At 36.1% G+C, this 27,907-nt stretch overlaps 1 protein-coding gene across 1 annotated transcript; it reads right to left on the bottom strand.

Annotated features, from left to right (window-relative positions):
* Positions 1–410: 410 nt before the first annotated feature.
* Positions 411–27,450, bottom strand: LOC110606612 (bifunctional aspartokinase/homoserine dehydrogenase 1, chloroplastic). Its single transcript, XM_021745502.2, has 18 exons — positions 27,262–27,450; positions 25,473–25,540; positions 24,988–25,362; positions 24,719–24,807; positions 24,324–24,627; positions 24,083–24,135; positions 23,775–23,989; positions 23,602–23,689; positions 23,397–23,510; positions 22,767–22,865; positions 22,427–22,621; positions 21,819–21,901; positions 11,583–11,808; positions 3,517–3,662; positions 3,223–3,358; positions 1,296–1,379; positions 1,114–1,206; positions 411–991 (listed from the first exon to the last, which is right to left on the bottom strand). The coding sequence occupies exons 1-18, from the start codon at positions 27,399–27,401 to the stop codon at positions 746–748; spliced, it is 2,754 nt and encodes a 917-aa protein (XP_021601194.1). The 5' UTR covers positions 27,402–27,450; the 3' UTR covers positions 411–745.
* Positions 27,451–27,907: the final 457 nt, after the last annotated feature.

Genomic DNA, 27,907 nt, shown 5'->3' with positions numbered 1-27,907 from the left:
TCCATTCAACAGTCAGAACCTTGAATTTTAGGAAAGATTAAAAAAAACACAGAGACCACTGAGACGGGGGATACTTTTATATCCCATAGTGTCTTCAAATCCATGATGGATAGCAAAATCTTGAAAGGTGAAATTGAGATGATGGTTTAGATTAAGCCAGGATAATTAGTATCATAGCATGAACCCAGAAAAGTACAGAATCTAACATCTAGAACGCATCAAGCGACATCCTTGAAAAAGAACTTTGCCTAGAAACATAAATAAGAAATTGGATTGGCTTAGGCTTAGGCTTTTAGAGTTTTACAAATTAAAACTCCTTATCCTTTGAACTGAGAGTAATAATGCAACGAGTAATAATGCAAAAGAGTTCAAAGTGGACGCATGCTAATCAGATATTGCAAACTGAGAGCTTAAAATGTAAAATAAGCTTTAGATTATCAATCAATCCGAGCCTCTTACTGAATTCTGAAGAAGCATTTCTGATAGCGATACATTAAACAATTGTAAGAGCCCAGGGCCTTGGGCAAGAAAAAGAAATCGAAGGCCGAATAAATGGTTGCAACACTACTCTAGCCCCAAAAGCTGTTCAAGTCATACAAGCAACTCTATTTGCAAGGCACTCACTAGCATACAAAACTACAACAAACAACACTGCTAGAACTATGTTGACAAAAGCACAAGCATAGGTCTAGGTGAACAAAGAGAAACTATGTAAGATGGAATCACAGATAGAAAATTGACATTATTATGACGGAGCACCAAGGTATGAAGCAAGCTGTAAGATATCACTGAATATTCCTCCAGCTGTCACCTGAGCCCCAGCACCGGGTCCACGGACTATTAAAGGCTGTTCCTTGTACCTTGTAGTAGTGAAAGCTATGATGTTATCAGAACCTGAGAGCTGTGCAAATGGATGATCTTTCTTATACCTTCGCAACTCAACACGCCCTTCATGCCTCACCACATCCACCACCCCAACATATCTCAAGACCTTTGGGTTACAGAGATGAAAAATGGAATTAGGATAGATAAAATAATTCAAAAGAAATTGCTACTAAAGTTGTAGAATTTCGAAACTTAAAGAATGTGTGACCAGCAGGAGCATGTACATACATCCCCAGAGTCCTCGGCCTCTTGTCTTTCCTTCGCCATGTCTTGGTCAAATTGAGGTAGCTGCTCCATAAATTCTTCAGCAGATGCACTGGCCTGAAGCAATAACAAAACCATCGTGTCAATAAAAACATGTACTGTATGAGATAATAGCAACAATTAAAATAAAAAAATAAAAAACTTACTCTCAATGGTTCTGGCACAAGACTTTGAACAGGGATATCAGAAAGTTCCAACTTTAAACCAGATTCTCTGGCAAGAATAATTACCTGCATATGCAATTGTATTTAGCGAGGAAAAATGTAAACAAGAAAAGTGCGGAATCAATAAGATTGTAGTGAGGCATCATGCATAATTTTATTACACAGCCTGCCTTCATATCAATACTTTTGGGATGCTAATAAAATCGGCCATTGAAAGAACTCTTAACCATCAAATCCAGTCAAATCAGCTTGGCAAGGAACAGTGGTGTGCGTTACACTAAGCATTTTTTAAGTTCAAAAACAGTTTAGACTTGGACAAAGTCCCACTCCATCACCCATCAATTAGGAAATCTTTTGACTAACACACACTCAGTAACAAGGGTGTGCGGTTTCGGGACGGTTCCTTGCAGGAACTGGAATCGGAAGTCGATTTCTTAAATCTTTTTCGATTCTAGTTTCGGTATAATTTTTAGTTTCTATAATAAAATTTAAATTTGAACGAAATAATTAAATACTTATAATATAGTACTAATATTATTTATATCAAACTAACAAGTCTCACATTCTAATTTCAAAATAATATCAAATATCCACAATATTATATAATATTTTCATCTAAAATATATGAAGGCATTAAATAACCAAATATAATATAGAGTTACTATTACAATTTTCAACTCTTAAAAGAAAAAGAAAAAAAAAAAGACAAAATTTTCTAATAGAGCTTCTAAAAACTTTGTTGCAACGTTTTCACAAGAAATAAACTCCAATTAGACGAGTTTTTATCATTCCTATGATATATTATAAATGTATTTAGTTTTCTTTATCTTTTTATAGCAAAATTATGTAATTTAAAATGAAATTATATAGTATCTAAAATTATATAGTTTAGCTTAACAGTATTTTTTTTAAATAGTCACAATTATTTTAATTTAATTTAATGTATTTTTAATTTTATCAAATTATATTTTATTATTATATAATCTAGTTACCAGTTATATATATATATAGGAATAATAATAACAATTACAAGTATATATATATATATAAAATTGATTTTAATAATTTATATTCTATTAGTATAAATTATATTAATATGGAAATAATATATAATATAATCTATTTAAATAGAACGGTATAATTAACGGATTAAATTAGTTGAATTATACTCTTATAAACCTTTAATAATTGATTAGTGACTAAAATATATAATAATTATATATATAGTTACTAATAACAATTATAAGTACATATACACACATATCAATCTATATATAATTATTTTAGTAATTTATATTCTATTAGTATAATTTTATTAATACTATTAATTTTATTAATACCGAGGTAGTGTATATATATAATCTATTTAGATAGGACAAACTTTAATTAATTAATTAAATTAGTTAAATTATAATATTATAAATATTTAATAATTGATTAATGACTAAAAGGTATAATAATTTTATATTATTATTATATATATAGATAATAATAACAATTATAAGTATATATATATATATAATTATTTTAGTAATTTATATTCTAATAGTATAATTCTATTAGTATATATATTATATATATGTAATCTATTTAAATAGAATAAATTATTATCAATTATCTAAATTAGCTAAATAAAATGGTAAGAAATATTTAATAATTAAATAATATTGTGATTATATGTATAATTTTATTAAAATTAAAACTATACTATAAATTATTTAAATATATATATAAATCGATTTTTCGGTATAGTTTCAGTTCGGTTTGAAATCCAAGAACCGTGCACAGGCCTACCTATTTAGTAATATAATAGGACTAGCATGGAAAGGCAGTTGCACAGACAGGCAACTAGTGAACTTATCAAAAAAATAATAATAATAAATTTCAGTATGTATTAGGCAGACAATACCTTCCTTGCAACATCTGTTCCAGATAGATCATCCCTTGGATCTGGTTCAGTATAACCTGCCTGCTTTGCCTGTGCCACTACTTCACTGAATGATTGTGCGCTTATGAAGTTGTTGAAAATGTAACTCAAAGTTCCACTGTGACAACAAATAATGAAAAGAACACTAGCATCAAAAGATGCATATTTTGGAATTGAATAATGTACAACCATTTAGAAACTCAAATAATATGTTTAGCAAGTAAAGTGGTTCTCATGATGGTTTTCTGGCCAATGAACAAGCAAAAAGGTTTTTACCTGAAAATTCCTTCAATTTGCAATATCTTATCTCCAGTTTCAAGGAGACCCCGTAAAGTACTAATAATTGGAAGACCAGCTCCAACAGTTGCTTCATAAAAGTAATGTGTATAGGATTCGCGCTGAAGAGCTCTCAACTTTAAATACTGAATTTACACACCAAAAGAAAAAAGAAAGATAATTGATACCCAAAAGTAAGGCATAACAAAGGGTGTAGGTGCAACAGTTTTCAGTATCAGTATCAGTTCAACTACAAGGTTTTCAGTATCATTTCTGTATATCAGGTGAAACACCTCTAGATACCCTGTTCAATAATGAAGAAAACTGCTTCCATCCATAATTATTGGCTAATTCAATATAAGATTCTTCAGACATAAGATCCAACAACTTCATTAGTCATGGAACACTGGCATTCAAGCCATATTTTACCTCTAACTGGAATGTCATTATTATCATTGTTCCATTGATTTGTTTCTTCTCACTTCTTAAATGTTATAATTACTTTCATTAGTTTGGGATAACTTAAACCTAAAATACATCTGTTGAGAATCCCACATCGAAAACACATAAGAATATAAAGGTGAATATAAGTGATTGAGTTATAATATCAAATTGCCTAGTCATTTTGTGTTAGAGTGTGAACATAATCTATACATAATCATAAAAGATTACATAATTATAGGTCAATTGATTAATAAAGGATTTTTAGGAGTTGCCTTAATAAATCTGTATATATACACGCTTACTTCAATGGAGAAATATACATAAATTGCTCAATTATTCCTTATCTTATTACATGGTATCAGAGCCATTCCTGTAGGGATTTAATTTTTTTTTCTCTCCCATCGAGTTTTAAATTTTTGAAGACTTAGGACTCCTATTCTTTTCGGCTACCCATCTAGGGTAATATTTGTCTCTCACCGTCCACCTAGAGAGGACGCCAAAGTCGCCTTGCAGCCCCCTTGTCAAATCTGTAGTTCGTTTGCCGCTTGAGTATTAGGTGAAGGCGTTTGTTATACTGTTCACGTCGAGTATTATTCACGACGGGTACTGTTTACGACGGCTACTGTTCATTGGGTTAGGTTTTGTTATCTTCCTTTAATTCGTTTGAAGGTATAGGAGTATAAGGTTTTGGTTGAAATAGTTTCTGACAGTAAGATCTATATTATTAAAATTATCCCAACGTCTTCAGTAGCGGCTGAGACAGATAAAACGTGTCTTATTTCCTCTTCATATAAATGGGTCATTGATTTTGGTGTCACGGATCACATGACAGGTAATTCTCATATTTTTACTAGCTTTCGATCTCATAAAGCACCTTCTCCTGTTATTATAGCTGATTGGTCAACCTATAATGTTGATGATTCCGGGACTGTTAAACCTACTCCTTCTATTATCCTATCATCTGTGCTAAGTTTACCTAATCTTGCCTTTAATTTAATATCTGTGAGTAAACTTACCAAAGACCTAAATTGTGGTATTTCCTTTTTTCCTGATCATTGTCACATTCAGGATCTTGTGATGAAGTAGATTATTGGTAAAGGACATGTATCTGGGGGTCTCTACATTTTGGATGCATGGGTGCCTTAGTCTGTTGCTTGCTCCAGTGTCGTGTCTCCGTTTGAAGCACATTGTCGGTTGGAACACCCTTCTTTACAAATTTTGAAGAAGTTATGCCCTCAATTTCATAAGCTATATTTACTGGAATGTGAGTCATGTCATTTTGCAAAACATTATCGAAACTCTTTAAGTCCTAGAGTCAATAAATGAGCTGAGTCCGTGTTATGGTCTCGGGTTGTGGATCTAGTTATGGGTCGGTGGGTTAAGGGTATGGCAGGAGTTTGAGTGTTTGGGTTAAGAGTTTTTATGACTTCTGGTCATTAAGAATTCAGGCTCTAAAAGAGAGAGCCTGGAACCTCTGAGACTTAAAGCGCTCAAGACTTAATTGATTTTGGAAGCTTGTACTCTTCATTAATGTTATTGCTTAAATACAGAAAAGAAGTATAACTGCTTCCTACATTAAAGGAGCACTACTTCAACATGGAGGAATACTCTCCTCAACTAACAACATGAAATAGAAAGTGCTTCCTACATCAAAGGAGCACTACTTCAACATGGAGAAAACACTCTCCTCAACTAACAACATGAAATAGAAAGTGGAGGAATACCCTCCTACAAACAGGGAACAATTTAACTAAAAGATATTTAAAAAAATAACTAAATTATTTGACTAATTTAGAGGCTCAATATGTGGCTGCTTTGACTTGGGTCCATGACTGAATTGGGTATAGACTTGCAGTGGTTTGGTAACATTACTTCCCGCCCCCAAAGGAAGCTTGTCCTCAAGCTGAAAATCTGGATATTTGGCGGAGAATGCCTGCACCTTCTCCATGAAGTATCGGCAGGAGAAGAATGACTCCAGTGGATGAGAACCTCCTGACTTCCTCCTTTAAATACAGTGGTCTAGAATGGCCCAAGACAGGAATTCAAAGTGGCTGTAATGCGTCCGAAAAGCTGTTTTCTCAACATCAAAAGGATGCATACCCACTTGAAAATAACCAGAATGTAAATCCAATTTTGTGAAGTATCTAGCACCACCTAGTTCTTCTAATAACTCATCTATCACAGGAATTGGAAATTTGTCTTTAATGGTTTTGGCGTTTAATTCTCTGTAATCGACACATAAACGCCAAGAACCGTCTGCCTTTGGTACTAGGATCACCGGAGAAGAGAATGGTGATCGGCTTGGGCGGATTATGCCATGTTGCAACATGGCCGCACACTGCTTTTCGATTTCATCCTTCTGTCCATGTGGATAGCGGTATAGTCGAACAACCACCAGTTTTGCTCCTGGTTCCAAAGGAATACGATGGTCACAGGCCCTGCTAGGAGGTAATCCGGTTGGTGCACTGAATAAAGAGGCAAATTCTGCCAACAATTTCTGTAGTTGAATTTCGGAATCTGGGGAATGCAGCAAAATGTAGAGATCAGACTGCTTTGTATAAGGAATTGAAGTCATGCCCTGCAATTCGATCAAGGTTCCCTGTTGAAAGAAATACATTCTCATGACAGCAAAATCCCACAGAATGGGTCCCAAAGTTCGAAGCCAGTTAACTCCCAAAACCACATCAAAACCGGTTAGTGGCAGAACAAATAAGTCCACGGAAAAAGAGTGGGAATCCAGTAGAATTGGGATTCCCTTGCATATACCTGGGCTGTCCAGCTGCTCACCGTGGGCGACATTAACTTTCAAGCCATCCTGCCCGTTTACTTCAGCACAAAGTTCCTCGACTTTTGTTGCAGACACAAAACTGTGAGTGCTGCCAGAATCAATTAGAATTAAGACTTGTCCCCCCTTCCAATATTCCTGTAGTCGCATGGATTGAGGATTTCGAATTCCAGTGATGGCGTTCAATGAAAACTCTAGTTGTTCTAACTCCGGATCAAAATTTGTGTGCTCTATTTTTTCGATCTCCAAGTCTATCCAGAAAAGCTTTTTACATTGGTGGCCGCGAACAAACTGTTCATCATAGTTAAAACACAATCCCTTTTTCCGTCTTTCTTCCATCTCCTCACGGTTCAGTCGCTTCACCAATCTGTTGGCACGAGGTGCAGATGTGAAGGCAGCACAACGAGTGTCTCTCACAGCCGGAGAACTTGGGAAAAGTTTCCGTTCATACAGCCGGGAGATGCTCATTGCATTCACCAAATCTTTTGGATGATGCAGCTCGACCTCAACAACAATGGAGTCCTGCAATCCACTGAGGTACAACTGGACCTTTTGATCCTGAGTGAGGGTGCCAGCCCGTGACACCAAGGCTTCGAAACGGTTCTGATATTCTGCAACAGAACCAGTTTGCTTTAGCTTCGCCAATTCGCTTAATTTGTTGCTGCGGATTGGAGGTCCAAAACGAAGATTACACTGATGTGTGAACTCATCCCAATTGGGATCTGGAATGTCATCCAGCAGCTGCATATACCATAGCTGAGCAATTCCCTCCAAATGGTACGAAGCTAAACTCACCTTCTCCTCTTCGGGTGTTTGTTGGTGCCTAAAAAAATGCTGGCATCGGGCAAGCCACCCCAAAGGGTCTTCCAGCCCATCATAACGTGGAAAATCAAGCTTTGTGAATTTCGGTACTACCGAACTTCCTCCCGAACTTTCAGAAACCGAAGCACCCGAAATTCCCTTATCTCTCCTTGATTTTGCTTGACTGCCAGTGCTGCTAGATTGCAACCCTTTCTTAGTCAATTCCAATTCTTGAGACATTGCATCCAATTTGGCGTGCAATTGCTCAACTTTCTCATTTCGGTCTTCGTTTGCTTGCTGCTCAGCCAACAACAATTCAAAGAGCTTGGCGAGTTGATCTTGAACAGAGTTCCCCATAACTGCTGGCTCTGATACCAAACTGTTATGGTCCCGGGTTGTGGATCTAGTTATGGGTCGGTGGGTTAAGGGTATGGCAGGAGTTTGAGTGTTTGGGTTAAGAGTCTTTTTATGACTTCTGGTCATTAACAATTCAGGCTCTAAAAGAGGGAGCCTGGAACCTCTGAGACTTAAAGCGCTCAAGACTTAATTGATTTTGGAAGCTTGTACTCTTCATTAATGTTATTGCTTAAATACAGAAAGGAAGTATAACTGCTTCCTACATTAAAGGAGCACTACTTCAACATGGAGGAACACTCTCCTCAACTAACAACATGAAATAGAAAGTGCTTCCTACATCAAAGGAGCACTACTTCAACATAGAGAAAACACCCTCCTCAACTAACAACATGAAATAGAAAGTGGAGGAATACCCTCCTACAAACAGGGAACAATTTAACTAAAAGATATTTAAAAAAATAACTGAATTATTTGACTAATTTAGAGGCTCAATATGTGGCTGCTTTGACTTGGGTCCATGACTGAATTGGGTATAGACTTGCAGTGGTTTGGTAACAGTCTGCTTTTGAATTAGTTCATTCAGATTGAAGCCCATGCCTGGTTGGATCTAAAACTGGATTCAAATATTTTATCACTTTTGTGGATGATTACTCTAGAATGACTTGGATTTATTTTATGAAGCAACGTTCGGAAGTGTTTTCTCATTTTTCTGCCTTCTATGCTGAAATCAAGACTCAATTTAATATTTCTGTGCCAATTTTGCAGAGCGACAATGCTAAAGAATATATGTCAGAATCATTTCAAGCTTATATGACTCAACATGACATTCTTCACCAATCGTCATGTGTTGATACACCCGCTCAAAATAGGGTATCTAAAAGGAAGAATCGACATCTCCTTGAGACTGCTAGAACTCTGTTGTTTCAAATGCAAATTCCTAAGCAATTTTGGGCCGATACTGTCTCTACTGCATGCTTTCTCATTAATCGCATGCCCACCGCAGTACTAAACGGTAATACTCCTTATAATGTCCTCTTTCCTAATAAGCTATTATTTCCTCTCGAACCACGACTGTTTGACAGTACTTGCTATGTTCAGGATGTTAGACCTCATGTGACTAAACTTGATCTTAAAGCTTTGAAGTGTGTTTTTTTGGGTATTCTCGCCTTCAGAAGGGGTATCGGTGTTACTCTCCAAACCTCAACAAATATCTGGTCTCAACGGATGTAGTCTTTTCCGAGCAAGTTCCTTTTTATCCTGTTGCACAAACCTCTCCTAATCAAGAGGAGGATGACGAGTGGCTCATCTATAGACTCATATCTGATGGTGGGACCTTTTCGAGTATGCCTTCTGCTGTACAATCTGATGGTAACATTTCTCCTAATACTCAACCTCCTGTTAAACCGTCAGTTGTTCAAGTTTACTCTCGGAGACCAGTATCTGATGATACATATCCTGCACCAGAATCTTTTTCGCCATCAGATCTACCACCGAGTGACCTTGACCTCCCCATTAGTCTTCGTAAAGGTAAACGACACTGTAAATCTATCTATTTTGTTGCTAACTTTCTGTTTTATGATCACCTGTCTCCTTCTACCTCCTTAATTGTCTCTCTAAATTCCATTTCTTTACCTAAGACAGTTAAAGAGGCTCTAGCTCATTCTGGATGACGTGATGCAATGCTTGAGGAGATCAAGGCTCTAGATGAAAATCATACTTGGGAACTAGTTGATTTACCCTCTGGCTAGAAGGCTGTGAGCTGTAAATGGATTTTTGCCATCAAAGTCAATCCAGATGATTCCATAGCAAGGCTTAAGGCCTGTCTTGTCGCCAAAGATTATGCCCAAACCTATAGCGTTTACTATTTTGACACTTTTTCTCCTGTGGCAAAAATGACCTTAGTTCACTTGTTCATCTCCCTAGCTGCTTCTCAACATTGGCCTTTACACCAGTTAGATATCAAGAATGCATTTTTACATGGTGACCTCTAAGAGGAGGTGTATATGAAGCAACCACCAAGGTTTGTTGTTCAAGGGGAGTATGGAAAAGTCTGCCATTTGAAGAAATCTTTATATGGTTTGAAGCAGAGTCCATGTGCATGGTTTGGCAAGTTCAGTGAAGTTGTTCAAAAATTTGGGTTGAAAAAAGTAAGTGTGACCATTCAGTCTTCTATAGAAATTCAGATACTGGTATTATTCTCCTTGTTGTATATGTTGATGATATTGTAATTATAGGGAATGATAGTACAGGGATCTCTTCTCTCAAAAACTACTTGCATGCGAGTTTTCATACCAAAGGCTTGGGTCAGTTTAAGTATTTCTTAGGAGTCGAAGTCTTGAGGAGTAAAAGGGGAATTGTCCTGTCTCAAAGGAAGTATGTCCTTGACTTACTTGTAGAAACTGGGAAGATGGGAGCTAAACCATGTAGCACACCAATGATTCCTAATATATGTCTTACAAAAGATGACGGAGACCCTTATGATGATCCAGAGAGGTACAGGAGGTTGGTTGGAAAGCTGAACTACCTTATGGTGATGACTTAGCCAGATATTGCTTTTGCAATAAGCGTTATAAGCCAGTTCATGTCTACATCTACGGTGAAACATTGGGCCGCTCTAGAAACAAATCTATGTTATCTAAAAGGGACTCCTAGACTCGGTATACTTTACAGTGATCATGGGCATACTGCACTTGAGTATTTTTCTGATACTGACTGAGCAGGATCCAAAAGTGATAGAAGGTCGACTACAGGCTACTGTGTATTTCTTGGAGGAAACATAGTGTCTTGAAAAAGTAAGAAGCAAAATGTGGTATCCAGATCCAGTGCCGAGTCAGAATACAGGGCCATGTCTCAATCCACTTGTGAGATTCTGTGGATAAATCATCTGCTAAAAGAAGTTGATATGGATGTTGCGTTACCCGCGAAACTTTGGTATGATAATCAGGTTGCTCTTCACATTAGTTTCAATCCAGTATACCACGAACGGACTAAGCATATTAAAGTTGATTGTCATTTCATCCGTGAGAAGATTTAAGAAAATTTAATCTCCACCAGTTATGTGAAGAAAGGAGAGCAACTGGGTGATCTACTCACCAAATCTTTAAATGGGCCTCGAATAGAATATCTTTATAACAAGTTGGACATGATAAATATCTATGATCCAACTTGAGGGGGAGTGATAGAGTGTGAATATAATCTGTGTATAATCATAGGAGATTACATAATCATAGGCTAATTGATTAACAGAGGATTATTAGGAGTTGCCTTAACAAGATCTTGTAATCTGTATATACACATACTTACTTCAATGGAGAAATATATAGAAATTGCTCAATTATTCCTTATCTTATTACATTTTGATATACAAAACAATTCAATCACCCATAAGGCAATACAATTAAAGCCCATGTTGAGTTATTAAAAATTAATTGTCAAGTGCTAACCATGTGATTGCACTTGAGGAGGGAGTGTTGAGAATCCCACATCAAAGTGATTAGATTGTAATATTAAATTGGCTAGTCATTTTGATATACAAAATAACTCCATTGCTTATATAAGCTCATATAAAATGAATTAATAATTAATATCTTGACACTCTTTCCAAATTTAACATTTTATCTTCATTTTTTTTTCTTGATGGACCGTGCATTTGCTAACACAAAAGTACAATTGATTTTACCTGATCAAGTGGTCCTGAATTTGCCTTTTTGTTAGGGGTAATCACGTGAATTCCTCTTCTTAACCAATCATGGTAACAGCTAGCGACATTAGAGTCTGCTGTGCAATCTACCAAAACAGTATTTGGAATAAAATGATTTCCATGTACATGGTGTGTGAATTTCTCCATGTCAGCCACTTCACCATTCTCCTCCATAAGTTCTCTCCATCTTGACAAGTCAATTCCACTACAACCAAAGATAAACATAATTAGGAAACTTACTCAAATGCAAGTAACTTTAGCATGTTTACAATTGTAATAAGATAAGAAATAATTGGAAAATTTCAGTATATTTCTCTATTGAAGTAAGTGGGTGTATATACAGATTACAAGGCCTTGTTAAGGCAACTTCTAATAATCCTCTATCAATCAATTAGCCTATGATTATGTAATCTCCTATAATTATGTACAGATTATGTTTACATTCTAACACTCCCCCTCAAGTTGGATCATAGATATTTATCATGCCCAACTTGTTAGAAAGATATTCTATTCGAGGCCCATTTAAAGCTTTGGTGAGTAGATCACCCAGTTGCTCTCCTATCTTCACATAATTGGTGGAGATTAAATTTTCTTGAATCTTCTCACAGATGAAATGACAATCAACTTCAATATGCTTAGTCCGTTCATGGTATACTGGATTGGAAGCAATGTGAATACCAACCTTATTATCACACCAAAGTTTTGCGGGTGATGCCACATCCATACCAACTTCCTTTAGTAGATAATTTATCCACAGAATCTCGCAAGTCGATTGAGCCATGGCTCTATATTCTGACTCGGCACTGGATCTGGATACCATATTTTGCTTCTTACTTTTCCAAGACACTAGGTTTCCTCCAACAAATACACAGTAGTCTGTAGTCGACCTTCTATCACTTTTAGATCCCGCTCACTCAGCATCAGAAAAATACTCAAGTGCAGTATGTCTATAATCTCAGAAAAACACTCAAGTGCACTCGATCTAGAAAGATTATGTTGATTTTTCTTATTTTAAACTATATGATGTTTAACTTAAGTTAAATAATCTATATTTTATATATTTATGTTTATTATGCATTTGTATACATCGTTCTAAATTAAATCTAATCAATATCATTTTATTTATGAACTTTGTAAATTTTTTTAAAAATTTTGCGTAGCGCTAGGCCGTTACCGTTACGTTACGGCCGTTACCCGTGACCACGACCGCGAACGTGGCCACGACCGCGATTTAAAACCATGATGTCAGGTAATTCTACCCTTTTGTCCAATCTTAAGTCTCATGCATCATCTTCTTATGTTACTCTTGCTGATGGCACTAAATCTTCTGTCATGGGTTCTGGTCATGTCAACTTAACCCCTTCTCTTTTTGTATCCTCTGTGCTATGTCTCCCTAAGTTTGCATTTAATTTGTTTTCCGTTAGTAAACTCACTCGTGCACTAAATTGTTGTGTCTCATTCTTTCCTGATCACTGTATTTTTCAGGATCTTTTGACGAAGTAGATTATTGGTAGAGGGTGTGAGTCAAACGGTCTTTATGTCTTGGATCAGCAACTACCTAGATCTCTTGCATGTTCCACGCGTTTAACACCTTTTGATGTTCATTGTCGTTTGGGGCATCCTTCTCTCTCAGCTTTGAAGAAGTTATATCCACAGTTTCATTCTTTGTCTATTTTAGATTGTGAGTCTTGTCAATTTGCCAAACATCATAGTTTACCTACAGTGTCTCGAGTAAATAAACGGGCTTCGTCCCCCTTTGAGTTAGTACATTCAGATGTTTGGGGTCTTTGTCCTATTGTGCCTAAGTCTGGCTTTAGGTACTTTGTTACTTTTGTTGATGATTTCTCTCGTACTACTTTGTTATTTTTAATGAAGAGTCGTTCAGAATTATTCTCTATCTTTTGTGCATTTTATGCTGAAATCCAAACTCAATTCAATATTTCCATTCGTATATTGCAAAGTGATAATTTTAAAGAGTATCTCTCTGGAGAATTTTAATATTATTTGTTACAAAAATGGATTCTTCATCAGTCCTCTTGTGTTAACACTCCTTTACAAAATGGAGTTACCGAAAGAAAAAATCGACATCTTCTTGAAGTAGCCAGAGCCCTCTTATTCCAAATGAAAGTACCTAAATGCTTTTGGGCTGATGTTGTATCGACTGCTTGCTTTTTGATCAATCGCATGCCTTCCTCCATCTTTCATGGTGATATCCCTTATAACATTTTGTTTCCCACTAAATCTTTGTTTCCTATTGAGCCACGTATCTTTGGTTGTGTTTGTTTTGTTCGTGATGTTCGCCCACAGGTTACTAAATTGGATCCCAAATCACTCAAATGTGTCTTCTTTGGCTACTCTCGACATCAGAAAGGCTATCGTTATTTTTCTCCTGATTTTAATCGGTATCTTGTGTCTGCTGACGTAACATTCTTTGAGTCCACTCCATTTTTTCTGCCATTATCTGTTTATAATACCCAGGGGGAGGAAGATGACCTCTTGTTATACACTGTTCGCTCTTTATCTCCTCAGACTACTCCTACACCTTTCGCTCATGTGCTAGGTCGCCCTCCCATCTTTCATGTGTATTCTAAACGCTTAGAGGACTCTGACTCTGCTCCGCTACCCGCTTCTTATCGACAGATCCTGTTCCCACTGATCCTTCACTGTCTGATTTGGATTTGCCCATTGCTCTTCGCAAAGGTAAGCATACTTGCACTCATCCTATTTCGTCTTGTGTCTCTTATGGTCAATTATCCTCTTCTTCTCGTTGTTTTGCTACTGCTTTAGATTCTATTTCAATCCACAAAACTGTTATTAAGGCTTTGTCCCATCTTAGTTGGCGTGCTGCAATAGAAAAAGAAATGATGGCCCTCGACACTAATGATACTTATGGAGTTGATGTCATTGCCCCCAGGAAAGCAGGCTATTGGGTGTAAATGGGTGTTTGCCGTGAAAGTAAACCCTGATGGATCTGTTGCTCGCTTCAAGGCCTGTTTAGTGGCTAAAGGTTATGCTTAAACTTATGGAGTTGACTATTCTGATACATTATCTCCAGTTGCCAAGCTCGCATCTATTCGATTGTTTATTTCCTTGGCAGCTACACATGATTGGCCTTTGCATCAACTGGATATTAAAACTACTTTTCTCCATGGTGACTTTCAGGAGGAGGTTTATATTGAGTAACCACATGGTTTTGTTGCTCAGGGGGAGTCAGGCAAGGTTTGTAGACTTCGAAAATCCCTCTATGGCTTGAAACAGAGTCCTCGGGCATGGTTTGGCAGGTTTAGTGAGGTGGTCCAACAGTTTGGAATGAATATGAGTAAGTGTGATCACTCAGTGTTTTATAGAAATTCTGATAGTGGAGTAATTCTGCTTGTAGTCTATGTGGATGATCACAGGAAGTGACGCTGCTTGCATCACATCCCTAAAAGAATTTCTTAAAATACAATTTCATATAAAGGATTTGGGCTCCTTGAAATATTTCTTAGGAATCGAAGTTATGCAGTGTAAGAAAGGCATCTTCTTATCTCAAAGAAAATATGTTCTTGATTTGTTGGCAGAAACAGAAAAATTGGGTGCTAAGCCTTGTAGTGCCCCAATGACCCCTAACCTTCAACTTACCACAGAAGACGGTGAGCTATTTGCAGATCCTAAAATATATAGAAGATTAGTTGGCAAGCTGAATTATTTGACGGTGACTCGTCCTGATATTGCATATTTAGTGTGGTAAGTCAGTTTATGTCCTCCCTTACTGTTGTATCCCACTGGAACAGGTTCTTTGTTACTTGAAAGGGGCCCCAGGACGAGGCCTATTCTATGGTAACCATAGGCACTCAAATATTGAATGTTTTTCTGATGCTAATTAGGCAGGCTCGAAGGTTGAAAAGAGGTCAACTACTGGATATTGTGTTTTTGTGGGAGGTAATATGGTATCATGGAAAAGTAAGAAGCAAAATATGGTCTCCCGTGCTAGTGCCGAATCTGAATATCGAGCCATGGCACAAGCCGTTTGTGAAGTCTTGTGGATACGTCAACTATTGAAAGAAGTTGGGTTCACAAATTCGGTTCCTGCTAAGCTGTGGTGTGATAATCAAGCAGCACATTGCCTCCAATCTAGTATTTCATGAGAGGACTAAACACATCGAGATTGATTGTCATTTTATTCGTGAGAATGTCCAACAAAAAATAAGCTCAACAGGACATATCCAAACTGGAGAACAACTAGGAGATATCTTTACTAAAACTCTAAATGAGACTCGAGTTGATTATATATGTAACAAGTTGAGCATGATTAACATTTATGCTCCAACTTGAGGGGGAGTGTTATAGGTTATAGGAAGTAAATATGTTAATATAGGAAGTAAATATTGATAGATGTGTCAGTTGCTTAATCTTAGGGATTGCATGATCATAGGATTGATTTTCCTTCCTATTTAGATACAGTTTCTCATGTATAAATAGGTTGTAATCTCTATTGTAATATACAACAAATTTGCCATTCTACATAAATATTCCTAATTTAGGTTGATTCTTTATGTATAAATACTCAAACCTTATAAAGATCAATTCAATTGGAATAGAATAAAAACTTTCTCCCAAAATTCTTCGTGGTATCAAAGCTTTTTTCCTGATTTTAGAGTTTAAATTTAATTTTTTTTTAAGGTTTCTAAAACCCTAGATCTACCTTTTTGGTACTACCCTATCCAGGAATTTTTTTTTATCTTATCGTCGCCAGCAGCAGGGTCGCCGGATCGTTCACGTGCCTAAGGCTCACGCGCTCTTGCAAGATTCTGCGTCTTTCCCACGCGCCGGCGAATGTGACCTTTTCCGGTGGTCTTTCTTGACGGTGATCCTTTCCAGCAGACTCGCCTTCAAGTCGCACCTCTGCCCTGCGTGGACCCGTGACTTGGTTCACCTTTTTTCGGCGTGGGAGACGTTTTCCGATGGTTTTTCCAGTAGACTTGCCTTCAAGTCGCACTTCTAATCTGCTGGACCCGTGCCTTTTTTGCCGGTGAACAGTAATTCTTTCTTCAGTAATAATATTTTTCATTATTTTTGACAGAAAAAAGGTAGTTTTTTTTTTTTAAATGACAGTGACTTGTGTAGGTAATGTAAGGACTTCTGATAATGCTTTTATTTTGTCTCTTGATTCTGCTACATAGATTATTGATTCTAGTGCAAATAGACATATGACGGGCTCCTCTAAAGGCTTCCTTAATTATTTTCCATATCTACAAAAAGACACTGGCAGAATCGCAGATGGTTCTTCTACTCCTATATCTGGAACCAGTTCTATGGTTTGTACTCCAAATATCAAGTTATCCTCTATTCTTCATGTTCCTTGTTTTCCTGTTAATCTTTTATCTGTTGTGCTCTCACCAAGACATTTAACTATAAAATTGAATTTTTTTTCCTGACCGTTGTGTTATTCAGGACCTTCAAACTGGAAAGAGGATCGGCAATGGTAGACTACACCATGGCTTATATATGTTGGAAGGGAATCTGAGTTTGAATTCACCTCGAGCTCTTTTTGAAAGAAATCAGGATGTCAACTAGGAAATCATACAGTGGCATCAACAGTTGGGACACCCATCCTTCTTTGTTTTAGAAAAACTTTATCCTGATTTATTTTCAAAGGCTCAATGTGGTTCTTTAGTTTGTGATGCTTGTGAGTATGCTAAGTATATAAAAACCCCTTATCCCTCCAGTAATAATAGGAGTACGATCCCTTTTGTAACCATCCATTCTGACATTTGGGGACTTACTCAAATGGTCTCACTATCTGGTAATTATTAGTTTATTACTTTTATTAATTATTGCACTCGCATAACTTGAGTTTATTTGATAAAGAGATCTACCTTTTTGGTACTACCCTATCCAGGAATTTTTTTTTATTTTATCGCCGCCAGCAGCAGGGTCGCCGGATTGTTCACGTGCCTAAGGCTCACGCGCCCTTGCAAGATTCTGCGTCTTTCCCATGCGCCGGCGAATGTGACCTTTTCCGGTGGTCTTTCTTGACGGTGATCCTTTCCGGCAGACTCGCCTTCAAGTCGCACCTCTGCCCTGCGTGGACCCGTGACTTGGTTCACCTTTTTTCGGCGTGGGAGACATTTTCCGATGGTTTTTCCAGTAGACTTGCCTTCAAGTCGCACTTCTAATCTGCTGGACCCGTGCCTTTTTTGCCGGTGGATAGTAATTCTTTCTTCAGTAATAATATTTTTCATTATTTTTTACAGAAAAAGGGTAGTTTTTTTTTTTAAATGACAGTGACTTGTGTAGGTAATGTAAGGACTTCTGATAATGCTTTTATTTTGTCTCTTGATTCTGCTACATAGATTATTGATTCTAGTGCAAATAGACATATGACGGGCTCCTCTAAAGGCTTCCTTAATTATTTTCCATGTCTACAAAAAGACACTAGCAGAATCGCAGATGGTTCTTCTACTCCTATATCTGGAACCAGTTCTATGGTTTGTACTCCAAATATCAAGTTATCCTCTATTCTTCATGTTCCTTGTTTTCCTGTTAATCTTTTATCTGTTAGTGCTCTCACCAAGACACTTAACTGTAAAATTGAATTTTTTTTCCTGACCGTTGTGTTATTCAGGACCTTCAAACTGGGAAGAGGATCGGCAATGGTAGACTACACCATGGCTTATATATGTTGGAAGGGAATCTGAGTTTGAATTCACCTCGAGCTCTTTTTGGAAGAAATCAGGATGTCAACTAGGAAATCATATAGTGGCATCAACAGTTGGGACACCCATCCTTCTTTGTTTTAGAGAAACTTTATCCTGATTTATTTTCAAAGGCTCAATGTGGTTCTTTAGTTTGTGATGCTTGTGAGTATGCTAAGTATATAAAAACCTCTTATCCCTCCAGTAATAATAGGAGTACGATCCCTTTTGTGACCATCCATTCTGACGTTTGGGGACCTACTCAAATGGTCTCACTATCTGGTAATTATTAGTTTATTACTTTTATTAATTATTGCACTCGCATAACTTGAGTTTATTTGATAAAGGCAAAGAGTGATGTGGTTTCTTGCTTTCAATCTTTTCACAAGATGATTTGTACTCAATTTGATGCTAACATAAAAGTTTTGAGAACTGATAATGGTACAGAGTACATGAATGGGCTTTTTCTGCTTATCTGGAGTTTAATGAGATACTGCATCAAACTAGTTTCCCTTACGCTAGTGCCCAAAACGGTGTTGCTGAGAGAAAAAATACCTATTGGAAGTATCCCAATCTCTCCTTTTGACCATGAACCTTTCAAAAACCTATTAGGGAGATGCAGTCTTAGCCGTAGCTTATCTCATTAATAGAATGCCTCTCAAAGTTCTTGCCTTTAAAAGCCCTTTAGAGGTGCTACAAGGAAAAAATGCTTATATTATTCTACCAAAGGTATTTGAATGCACATGTTTTGTTCATATTAGGACAGGTGGGAAGCTCGATCCGAGAGCTATTAAATGTGTGTTTATTGGATGCTCTCCTACACAGAAGGGTTACAAGTGTTACCACCCTCTATCTAGAAAATACTTTGTCAGTATAGATGTTACATTTAGAGAAACTAAACCTTACTTCAATACTACCCCATCACCTCTTCAGGGGGAGGACAATGAGAGAGAAGAGATGATTCCTAGTCTTATAACTCTAGAATGTTTTATTCTAGAGAAAACAACTATACAAGAGGAGACTATTGGTGATCAGAAGACTATTATACAGGGGGAGACTACTGGTGACCAAATTTGGTATTTGGATAAACCAGATTTAAGGAGATACTCAAGAAGAGACAAAACAGAAGCAGAAAAAGCCATTGTGTAGCCTACTCAGTGTTATGAATCTTTCTCTTCTCCATCTGGTAAATCATCCCTAAACCTTGAGCCCTTTGATGATTTAAATAAACTAATTGCTCAAAGAAAAGGAGTTAGATCTTGCACAAAACACTATATTTCTAACTTTCTCTCTTATGATTATTTGTCTCCATCCTATAGAGCCTTTGCCTTGTCTATTTCCTTTGTATCTATTCCACAGGATTGAAAGGAAGCTCTTGCAAATCCTAAATAGAAGGGAGCAATGATTGAAGAGATGAAAGCACTAGCCAAAAATAAGACCTTGGAGCTTGTCACTCTCCCACCTGGGAAGAAACTTATTGGCTGCAAATGAGTGTTCACTGTAAAACACAAAGCAAATGGATCAATTGAAAGATTCAAGGCTAGACTAGTGGCCAAGGGATACACTCAAACCTATGGAGTGGATTATCATGAGACATTTGCCCCTGTTGCCAAAATGAACTCAATTAGAGTATTGTTATATTGCGTTGTCAACCTTGATTGGGATCTACAATAATTTGATGTGAAAAATGCATTCCTCCATGGAGACTTAGAGGAGGAAGTGTATATGGAAATCCCTCTTGGATTTGCTGATGAAAAAACACAAGGAAAGGTGTGCAGGCTAAAGAAGGCTTTGTATGGATTGAAGCAGTCACCCAAAGCTTGGCTTGATCGATTCAGTAGAGGTATGATTTCCTTTGGCTATTAACAGAGTAATGCTGACCATACCCTATTTATCAAACATCACAAGGATAAAATTATTTTTCTTATAGTTTATGTTGATGACATAGTAATGACAGGGATGACACTGAAGAGATGACTCGGCTGAAAAAACTTTTGGCTCAGGATTTCGAAATTAAAAATCTAGGAAAACTGCAATATTTCATGGGAATCGAGATTGTCAGGTCAAAGAAGGGAATCTTTATTTTTCAGAGAAAATACATTCTGGATCTTTTAGAAGAAACTGATATGTTAGGTTGCAAACCAACAGAAACTCCAATTGAGACTCCCATTGAGAGCAATCACAAGTTACAAGCACGAATTGGTGAATCAGTGGATATGGGTAAATATCAAAGGTTGGTAGGCAGTCTGATTTATCTTTTGCATATTCAACTAGATATAGCATATACAGTCAGCTTAGTTAGTCCGTTTATGCATGATCCTCATGAGTCTCACATGCAAGCTGTTTTTCACATTTTACGATACTTGAAGTCTACTCCTAGAAAAGGTCTCCTATTCTCTAAATATTATCATCTTCACATTCATTCATTCACATATACAGATTGGGCTGGATCCCTTAATGATAGAAGGTCGACTAGTGGTTACTATACACTTGTGAAAGGAAACCTTGTTAGAGAAATAAAAAGCAAAGTGTTGTTGCTCGATCAAGTGCTGAGGCGGAATATAGAGCGATGGCACAAGGTGTTTGTGAACTCCTATGGTTGGAGAGATTGTTGGAGGAATTGAAGCTATTGGAGAGATACAAACTCCTCTTGTACTGTGACAATAAAGCTGCCATCAGTATAGCTCACAATCCAGTTCAACATGACCGAACGAAACACATAGAGATTAGTCGACACTTCATTAAAGAGAAGTTAATAAATGGTGTCTTGAGGTTAGATCATGTGACTTCCAATGAATAGGTAGCTGATGTGTTTATCAAAGGGTTCAGCAACAAGACCTATCACACCTTGATTTGCAAGTTGGGCATGTGTGATATCTATATACCAACTTGAGGGGGAGTGTTGACCAGAAGGTTCCTAATTAGAAAGATTCAAATCTTTTGGATTCTAATTAGGCTTGATTTAAGAGATTTTATTCTTATTATAAATATTTCTAATTTAGATTAATTCTTTATATATAAATACTCAAACCTTATAAAGATCAATTCAATTGAAATAGATTAAAAAATTTCTCCCAAAATTCTTCAATAACCCTCCTGCCCACACAAACAATATTCTCCATAAACTCCCCTCCTCCTCGCTCCTCCCTTTTACCCTATTCTTTTAAGAATCCGAATATTCTTCCCTTATAACTAATTCTGGACAGGTGTACTCTGTACCCAAATCAGTATCAGCCAATTCCCATTCTTTATATATTCTTCTCCTTTTGCCTTGTCTTTTCTCCTTTCTAGAATACACCCTAAATGGGTGAGGTGTCCCTTTAGCCTTCCCCAAATTTTCTGCACTATCAGAACCCTTGACATCCATTGGCTCCATGAAAAGTTTTATCAATGGAAATGGTGGTTAAGTTTACTCTCGACCGAAAGTGGTTAAGTTTATCCTCAACCAAAGCAAAGTAGTCATATTGTAATGAAATTATCCACACACAATATCACACAGGCGAAAACTTAATATGGAAGTTCGGAGCTTAAGGCTTACACTTCATTCAAAAGCATTCTCCTTGAGCCAATAATTCCCATAACACGTAAATCAATGTTAAAGTCTTTCTTAAGGACTCCTGCCTGCAAAAGGAATTGCAAAATTTGCTTAGATTGAATTGCAACATTTAAAAATATAACTTAAAATAAACAAATGTTGCCAAATTGAAGACAATATACTATTGGATAACATTTCTGCTCATGATTTACAATTAGAAGAGCTTTAGCATGGCTGCCATATCAAATAAGGAGCTACACAGCACAATGCATTAAGGGTACTTTCTAAATAAGGAGCAGAAACAAGAAAAAGTTATATGACTTACTTCAATTTATGGAGTAAGCGCCATAATCTTATACAGAAAGAGGTTGGTTAACATAATAAATAAGTAATGATACAACCCCATGTTAAATTTAACAACATTCTAAAATTTTAGTTATCATGTTAAATTTAACAACATTCTAAAATTTTAATTATCTTTAGAAAACTAAATATTATATATATGAATATAATATAAACAGTTTCACATTCAATCTCCAAGATAAATTATTGCATAGTTGTCAACAGGTAAATGAACTAATTAATAGAATATATAATAACTAATAATGCACCTGATCCCTGAGCTGGTCAATTAATGTGCCACCAATCAGACCAGGTCCAATAATCCCCATTGCTATTGTGGTTTGTGAGAGATAAAACCTTGAGTGGACAGCTCTTAAAGCCCTTGTACAGTCTTCACGCTTGACCACCACAGTAACATTATACTCTGAGCAACCTTGAGCTATGGCGCGGACATTTATATTAGCCTGCATTGCAACATATTTCAAAATTCAATCACATAAATACTGATGAAAAAAAAGTAGCAAAGATAACTTGAATAAGACTAAGGTTAGGAGGATTATCAAAGTTAAGCAACCCTTTCTTGAAAAAGAAAATATAACTTTCTTCAACCTTAGCTAGAGCATTGAATAGAGTAGCACTGACTCCTGGAGTACTAGCCATTTTCTGACCTACAGTTGCTAAAATGCTGCAATTTGGAATGATGGCAATCTGAGAAGGACAGAGTTATTATGACAAAATTAATATCAGCAAATGAGATTCTGAGAAGTTAGGTTCAGGAAAGAACACAATAGCATATGTTCCCAAAAATGTAAAGACATACGTCTCAGAAAAGAACACGATAGCATATGTTCCCAAACATGTAAAGACATTAAAAGAGCTGTAAGACTTACATTCTACATAAGGAATGAACTAAGAACTTAGCATATAGTGATGAATCAGGAACTAAGCAAGTATTTCATACGTGAAACTGAGAGGTATGCAAGTAAACACTTAAAACTTCATGGAGAGAAAATTTTGAATCTTGAAAGAAAAAAATAAAGAATGTTTCTTTTCTTCTGAGGTTCCTCTGCCAATTGAAAACTAACAGTTTCCCTAGGAATGAAAATACCAGAAACCTTAACTTTCTGCACCCCTACGGCAAAACCAAAGACTCAAAATGTGAGATGGTAAAATTAAAATGATCTTTATTAATAGTCAATCTTTGAATGAAGCGATGAAATTAAATCTAAAGAGAGAAACCTGGGAAAGGCGTCCAGCATCCAAAGCTTGATGAAATCTAGACTGCAAAGCCTCTGCAACAGCTTCTACTTCTTTTTCAGGCACAGCAAAGCATACAGAATGCTCACTACTAGCCTTCATTAAATTAAATTTAAATCAAATTAAGCTTCCATGTCAATTGTCAACTAAGAAAACTGTCAAAACTGAATTTAGAGGACAGAAGTACCTGAGATATCATAATGGCATTAGCTCCCGCATCTTTCACAGCACTAAAAATGGCACTAGCAGTACCAGGGACACCAGCCAACCCAGTTCTGCAAGATGAGAAAAATAATGTAAGTGAAGAGAAAAATTTGCAGCTACAGCAAATACATGGACAAAATTCGACGAGTAGCTCACCCCTCAACATTCACTAAGGCTACATTGTCTATTGTAGCAAAACCTTTTACAGGGGAATCCAACTTCTGGCCATCTTCATTCTCAGTCACAGTACCCCGACAGATAATTGTTCCAGGTGAAGACAGGTTAAAAATATTCCTAATCTTGATTGGAATATCATATTGCATAACAGGAATAATAGTGCGTGGATGTAAAACATTTGCTCCAAAATATGACTGCATAAACACATGATAACTTTAAAAACATCAAACAGGCAGTTAGCCATTAAAAACAACTTTTACAAGCATAAGAAGAGTGATCAATTTTACCATTTCCCAGGCCTCTTGATAAGATAATGTCCTTAGTATCACAGCCTCGCTAACTGCAAGAAAAACGATTAAAAAAAGAAGAGAATAAGAAAAGCAAGACCCTTTAGCACTCCATCTAAACTCAGATCGTGTTTTCTTAATAATGCTCAGAGCATAGTATCTAGAATTGCAGTAGTTCTGCAAACAGCACATGCAAAGAGTCCCATGTTCAGAAAGAACTTGCATAAGACCTAGCATAAACCTTTTCTTGGATCTGCACTGTAAACCCCATCAACATCTGTCCAAATGGTGACTTGTTGAGCCCTCAACAGAGCACCCATTATAGTTGCAGAGAAATCGCTTCCATCCCGCTTCAAAGTTGTGGGTATATTCTGAGGTGTACTGGCAATGAAACCAGTTGCAACTATTATCTTGCATGGATTCCTAGAGAACCATTCTTCAAGTCTTTTTTCAGATTGCAGAAAATCAGGATCGACTTGATTAGAGCTGCTAGGGTTAACAATAAGCACTTCTCTTGTATCCATCCATTTGCAATCTAGCTCACTCTGCAAGAGAAAACGATTTAATAATACTACTATAACTTGCACAAGCTGTAATCGACAAGTACTCTTCATTTAAAAGAAATGCACAATGGACCTTTCCGACAACATATGACAACATTTGAGCAGACCATAACTCTCCATGTCCTACAACAAAATCAGAAAACGATTCTGTTGCATGACCAGCTGCAATAGATAACAAGTTGTTAGGCAGTAGAAAACCCAAAAAGACAAGAATAAAAGAACCTACTTATGTTGAATCTCTGCTTATGCATATGCACATATGCTTGCCTATATAAGCATGCATATTTATCCATTTAACCAACAATGAATGCAGATAGAAAGAAAGAGAGAGAGGTCCGATACCAATATATATTGCACGCAGCATGGCTTTAAGATTATTAACATCATGATATAACCGGGACAAAAAACTTGCAAGATCATCCCCGTCAAGTAGATCCTTTGCTGTTAATCTATGCTTTTCAAAAACAGCATCAATGGCAGCAACATAGGAATCATCCCTTGACCGTGCCTTGTAGATGAGATCATACATCATATCTGTCACTTTTGACATTGCTGACACAACCACCAACTTTGCCTCTGAAGCATCATTGATTATTATCTCAGCTACATTCTTGATTCTCTCAGAGGTTCCCACACAAGTACCGCCAAACTTATGGATTGACCACACATCGCCTTTTGGAAGGCGAACCTTTTCCTTTGATTCATCCAGTAAAACAGCTGAAAACAATGGAGGAAATTCATACACGTAAAATTATTCTGCAGTTATCAATTACCACCTTGTGCACATGAGTTTAAACTAAACTAGAGAAACAGATTAGGTGAAGTACCTTTAACTGAAGAAGAGACATTACCAAATGCTGGCTCCTTTCTTCCCCAATGGGAAACAAAACCTGTCCTGAAACAATTGCCAGACAAAATCTTCAAAATCTTTGTTCCTAACAATAGAAAAGAACTGAGCTTCTACCTTAAGAGGACAGTTCAAAACTGAATATCGTATTTTTCCAAAGCCAGCATTATTGCCCCTTGATAATTGTATTGTTAAAACTTAAAAGAGCTCAGGGTAAGGAATATGTCATTATCCATTAGCTCCAAAAAGTGTGCAGGAAAATGAGGAGAACTAATTACAATAAACAAAAAGATTTCTTTGACAAGAAAGAATAAAACACACACTTCTAGACTGGTCCTTGACTCATAAAGAGAGAATATAAAGTATTAAAAAAAATGACGACTAGTAGAACTTCCCATGTTAACAAGAGACCAGTTATATTTCGAAGAAATAATGCAGAGAATTTACTATGGCATAAAAAAAAGAAAGTTAAAGTTCATCCTTCCAAATTTATAAACAATAACAAGTGCTTTATAATTTTTCCCCACAGATTAGCTTCTTCCACCAACCTACACTGAAACATTTCTAAACATCATCTGGTATTAATGCTTCATTGTAACCAACAATCTGATGACCATCTAGCCATTTTTGCCACTTTCCTATAGACAATCACAATGATACGTTTCAATAAACTGCCAATTTGTTGGTAAATGGCAGTGTATTAATCCTATAAATAAGCTGCTGCATTTCAATACAACAATATATCGTTCATATCTTCATGCATTTCGCTTTATACTTAACATTGACCGGCATATCGAGTTTAAACATACATTTGAATTATCACTTTAATTACAAGGATATCAAAACCCATCAATTATAAAAGAACTCTTACATAAACAAGCAATGAATATCGCTTTGGTAGTAGCCAATTCAACTCTAATTTCTTCCTCATTTCCTTTTTCTCTTCCATTTCTTCGGCGCAATATTCCCTTGGACATTTTAATAATTTTATGAGTTATGAACTTTTCCGGGTTTCAATTCATGGTTATCAGCAACGCCCTCACCACATAGAAATCCCCGTCTACACTTTCCATGACTGAGAAAAGCTATTAATGGAAAAATGCTAAACAAAATATTAATCTAAAATTTGGAAACAAAATTGTAGTTCCATTGGTCCTTTTTTCCATTTTCATAGAAACCAAATCTAAAACAAATTACACGTCTACCCAATCTGAGCTGAAGTAAGCATCCTTTGGCATTGGCCATCTCCATTAGCTTTAGAAGGAAGTTTTTGAAGGTAAGGTAACATTATTCTGAAGCAAAGTTTTTAATTTTTATTTTTTAAAGGAGTTAGAAGTTTTTTGGAGGTGAGCTGAATAGCCACAAAGGATCTGTACGGTCGACCCAAACTAGTTTTTTATTAAGACTTGGTTCTTGTAAAATTGTCGGAGATTTGAAAAACTCTAAAAACTCAATGTTTTAATATTTCACAACTCTTTTTTGGTTTGAAATAGAGAGAAAATAATTTAAGGTATTTAAAGGTTTTAATGATAAAAATATTACTTTGAAAAAATCATATACTCTTCCAAACATAAAATGAAAATTTTAATACAGGATAAATGAAAATTTTGATATATTGACTTCCATAGTTCTAGTTTAATTTTTCTTTGCTTTATAAAACATCCACTAGTGTTCAAAAATTCATGCATTTCCTTTGCGTATAGAATCCTCCATTTTCTCGGGAAGCAAACAGAAAACAAAAGTACAAAATACTACGAACTAACATATACCTGAAACGAGGAGAATGAGAAAGTAAAGATAAAGCAGAGAATGGAGAAGGAGAGATCTTCTTCTTGTGCTTGGTGGCTCGAGGCAATGCGTTTGAAGGGAGAATGTGCAATGTGTTACAAATCGAAGCAGCAAACGCCATGAAAGAGAGAGGAACTCTTTGCAGTGGATTTCGTACTGTGTTTAATATAAAGCTCCTTTTATTTGGCGGTTTTCGTTTGCTGTTGTGCAGCAGCGGTTCAATTAAAAAAGCACTGATTATTATGAAAAAAAAAATTAGTTAAATAATATTAAAATAAAAATTTACTATTTGATTATCAGAGAAATCTTAATTGATTTATTGATTTTAAAAAATATATTAAAATGTTATTAAAATTTTAAAGAAAATATTAATTAATTATTTTTAAAATTTTAATTATTAAATATTTTATTATTTAATTTTATAATATTAAAAACTCATTGATTAATTATTTAATTTTAAAAAAATATTTACTAATTAATTTCTTCATATTAAAATTATTTTTATTTTTATATATTTTCCTCATCACACAATTTTTATTCACTTCATTTTTATACATATTAAAAAATATTTTTTGTGTGAAGGTGGGCAGACCACCATTATTTTTTATTTATTTGAAATGAATGTAG

This window comes from Manihot esculenta, chromosome 2 (genome assembly GCF_001659605.2).
Source record: "Manihot esculenta cultivar AM560-2 chromosome 2, M.esculenta_v8, whole genome shotgun sequence".
In the NCBI taxonomy this organism is placed as follows: Eukaryota; Viridiplantae; Streptophyta; class Magnoliopsida; order Malpighiales; family Euphorbiaceae; genus Manihot; species Manihot esculenta.
Note: the sequence above shows the minus strand (reverse complement) of the source record. Positions and strands in the feature narration are given on the sequence as shown.

Bases quoted from the DNA above. Each gene is read 5' to 3' on its own strand.
- LOC110606612 (XM_021745502.2), bottom strand. From the start codon at position 27,401: ATGGCGTTTGCTGCTTCGATTTGTAACACATTGCACATTCTCCCTTCA. The intron at 11,809-21,818 runs GTAAGCCTTAAG...CTTTGGTTGTAG, and splicing joins AGAATGCTTTTGAATGAAGT to TGGAATTGACTTGTCAAGAT. The intron at 1,207-1,295 runs GTAAGTTTTTTA...TTATTGCTTCAG, and splicing joins TTGTGCCAGAACCATTGAGA to GCCAGTGCATCTGCTGAAGA.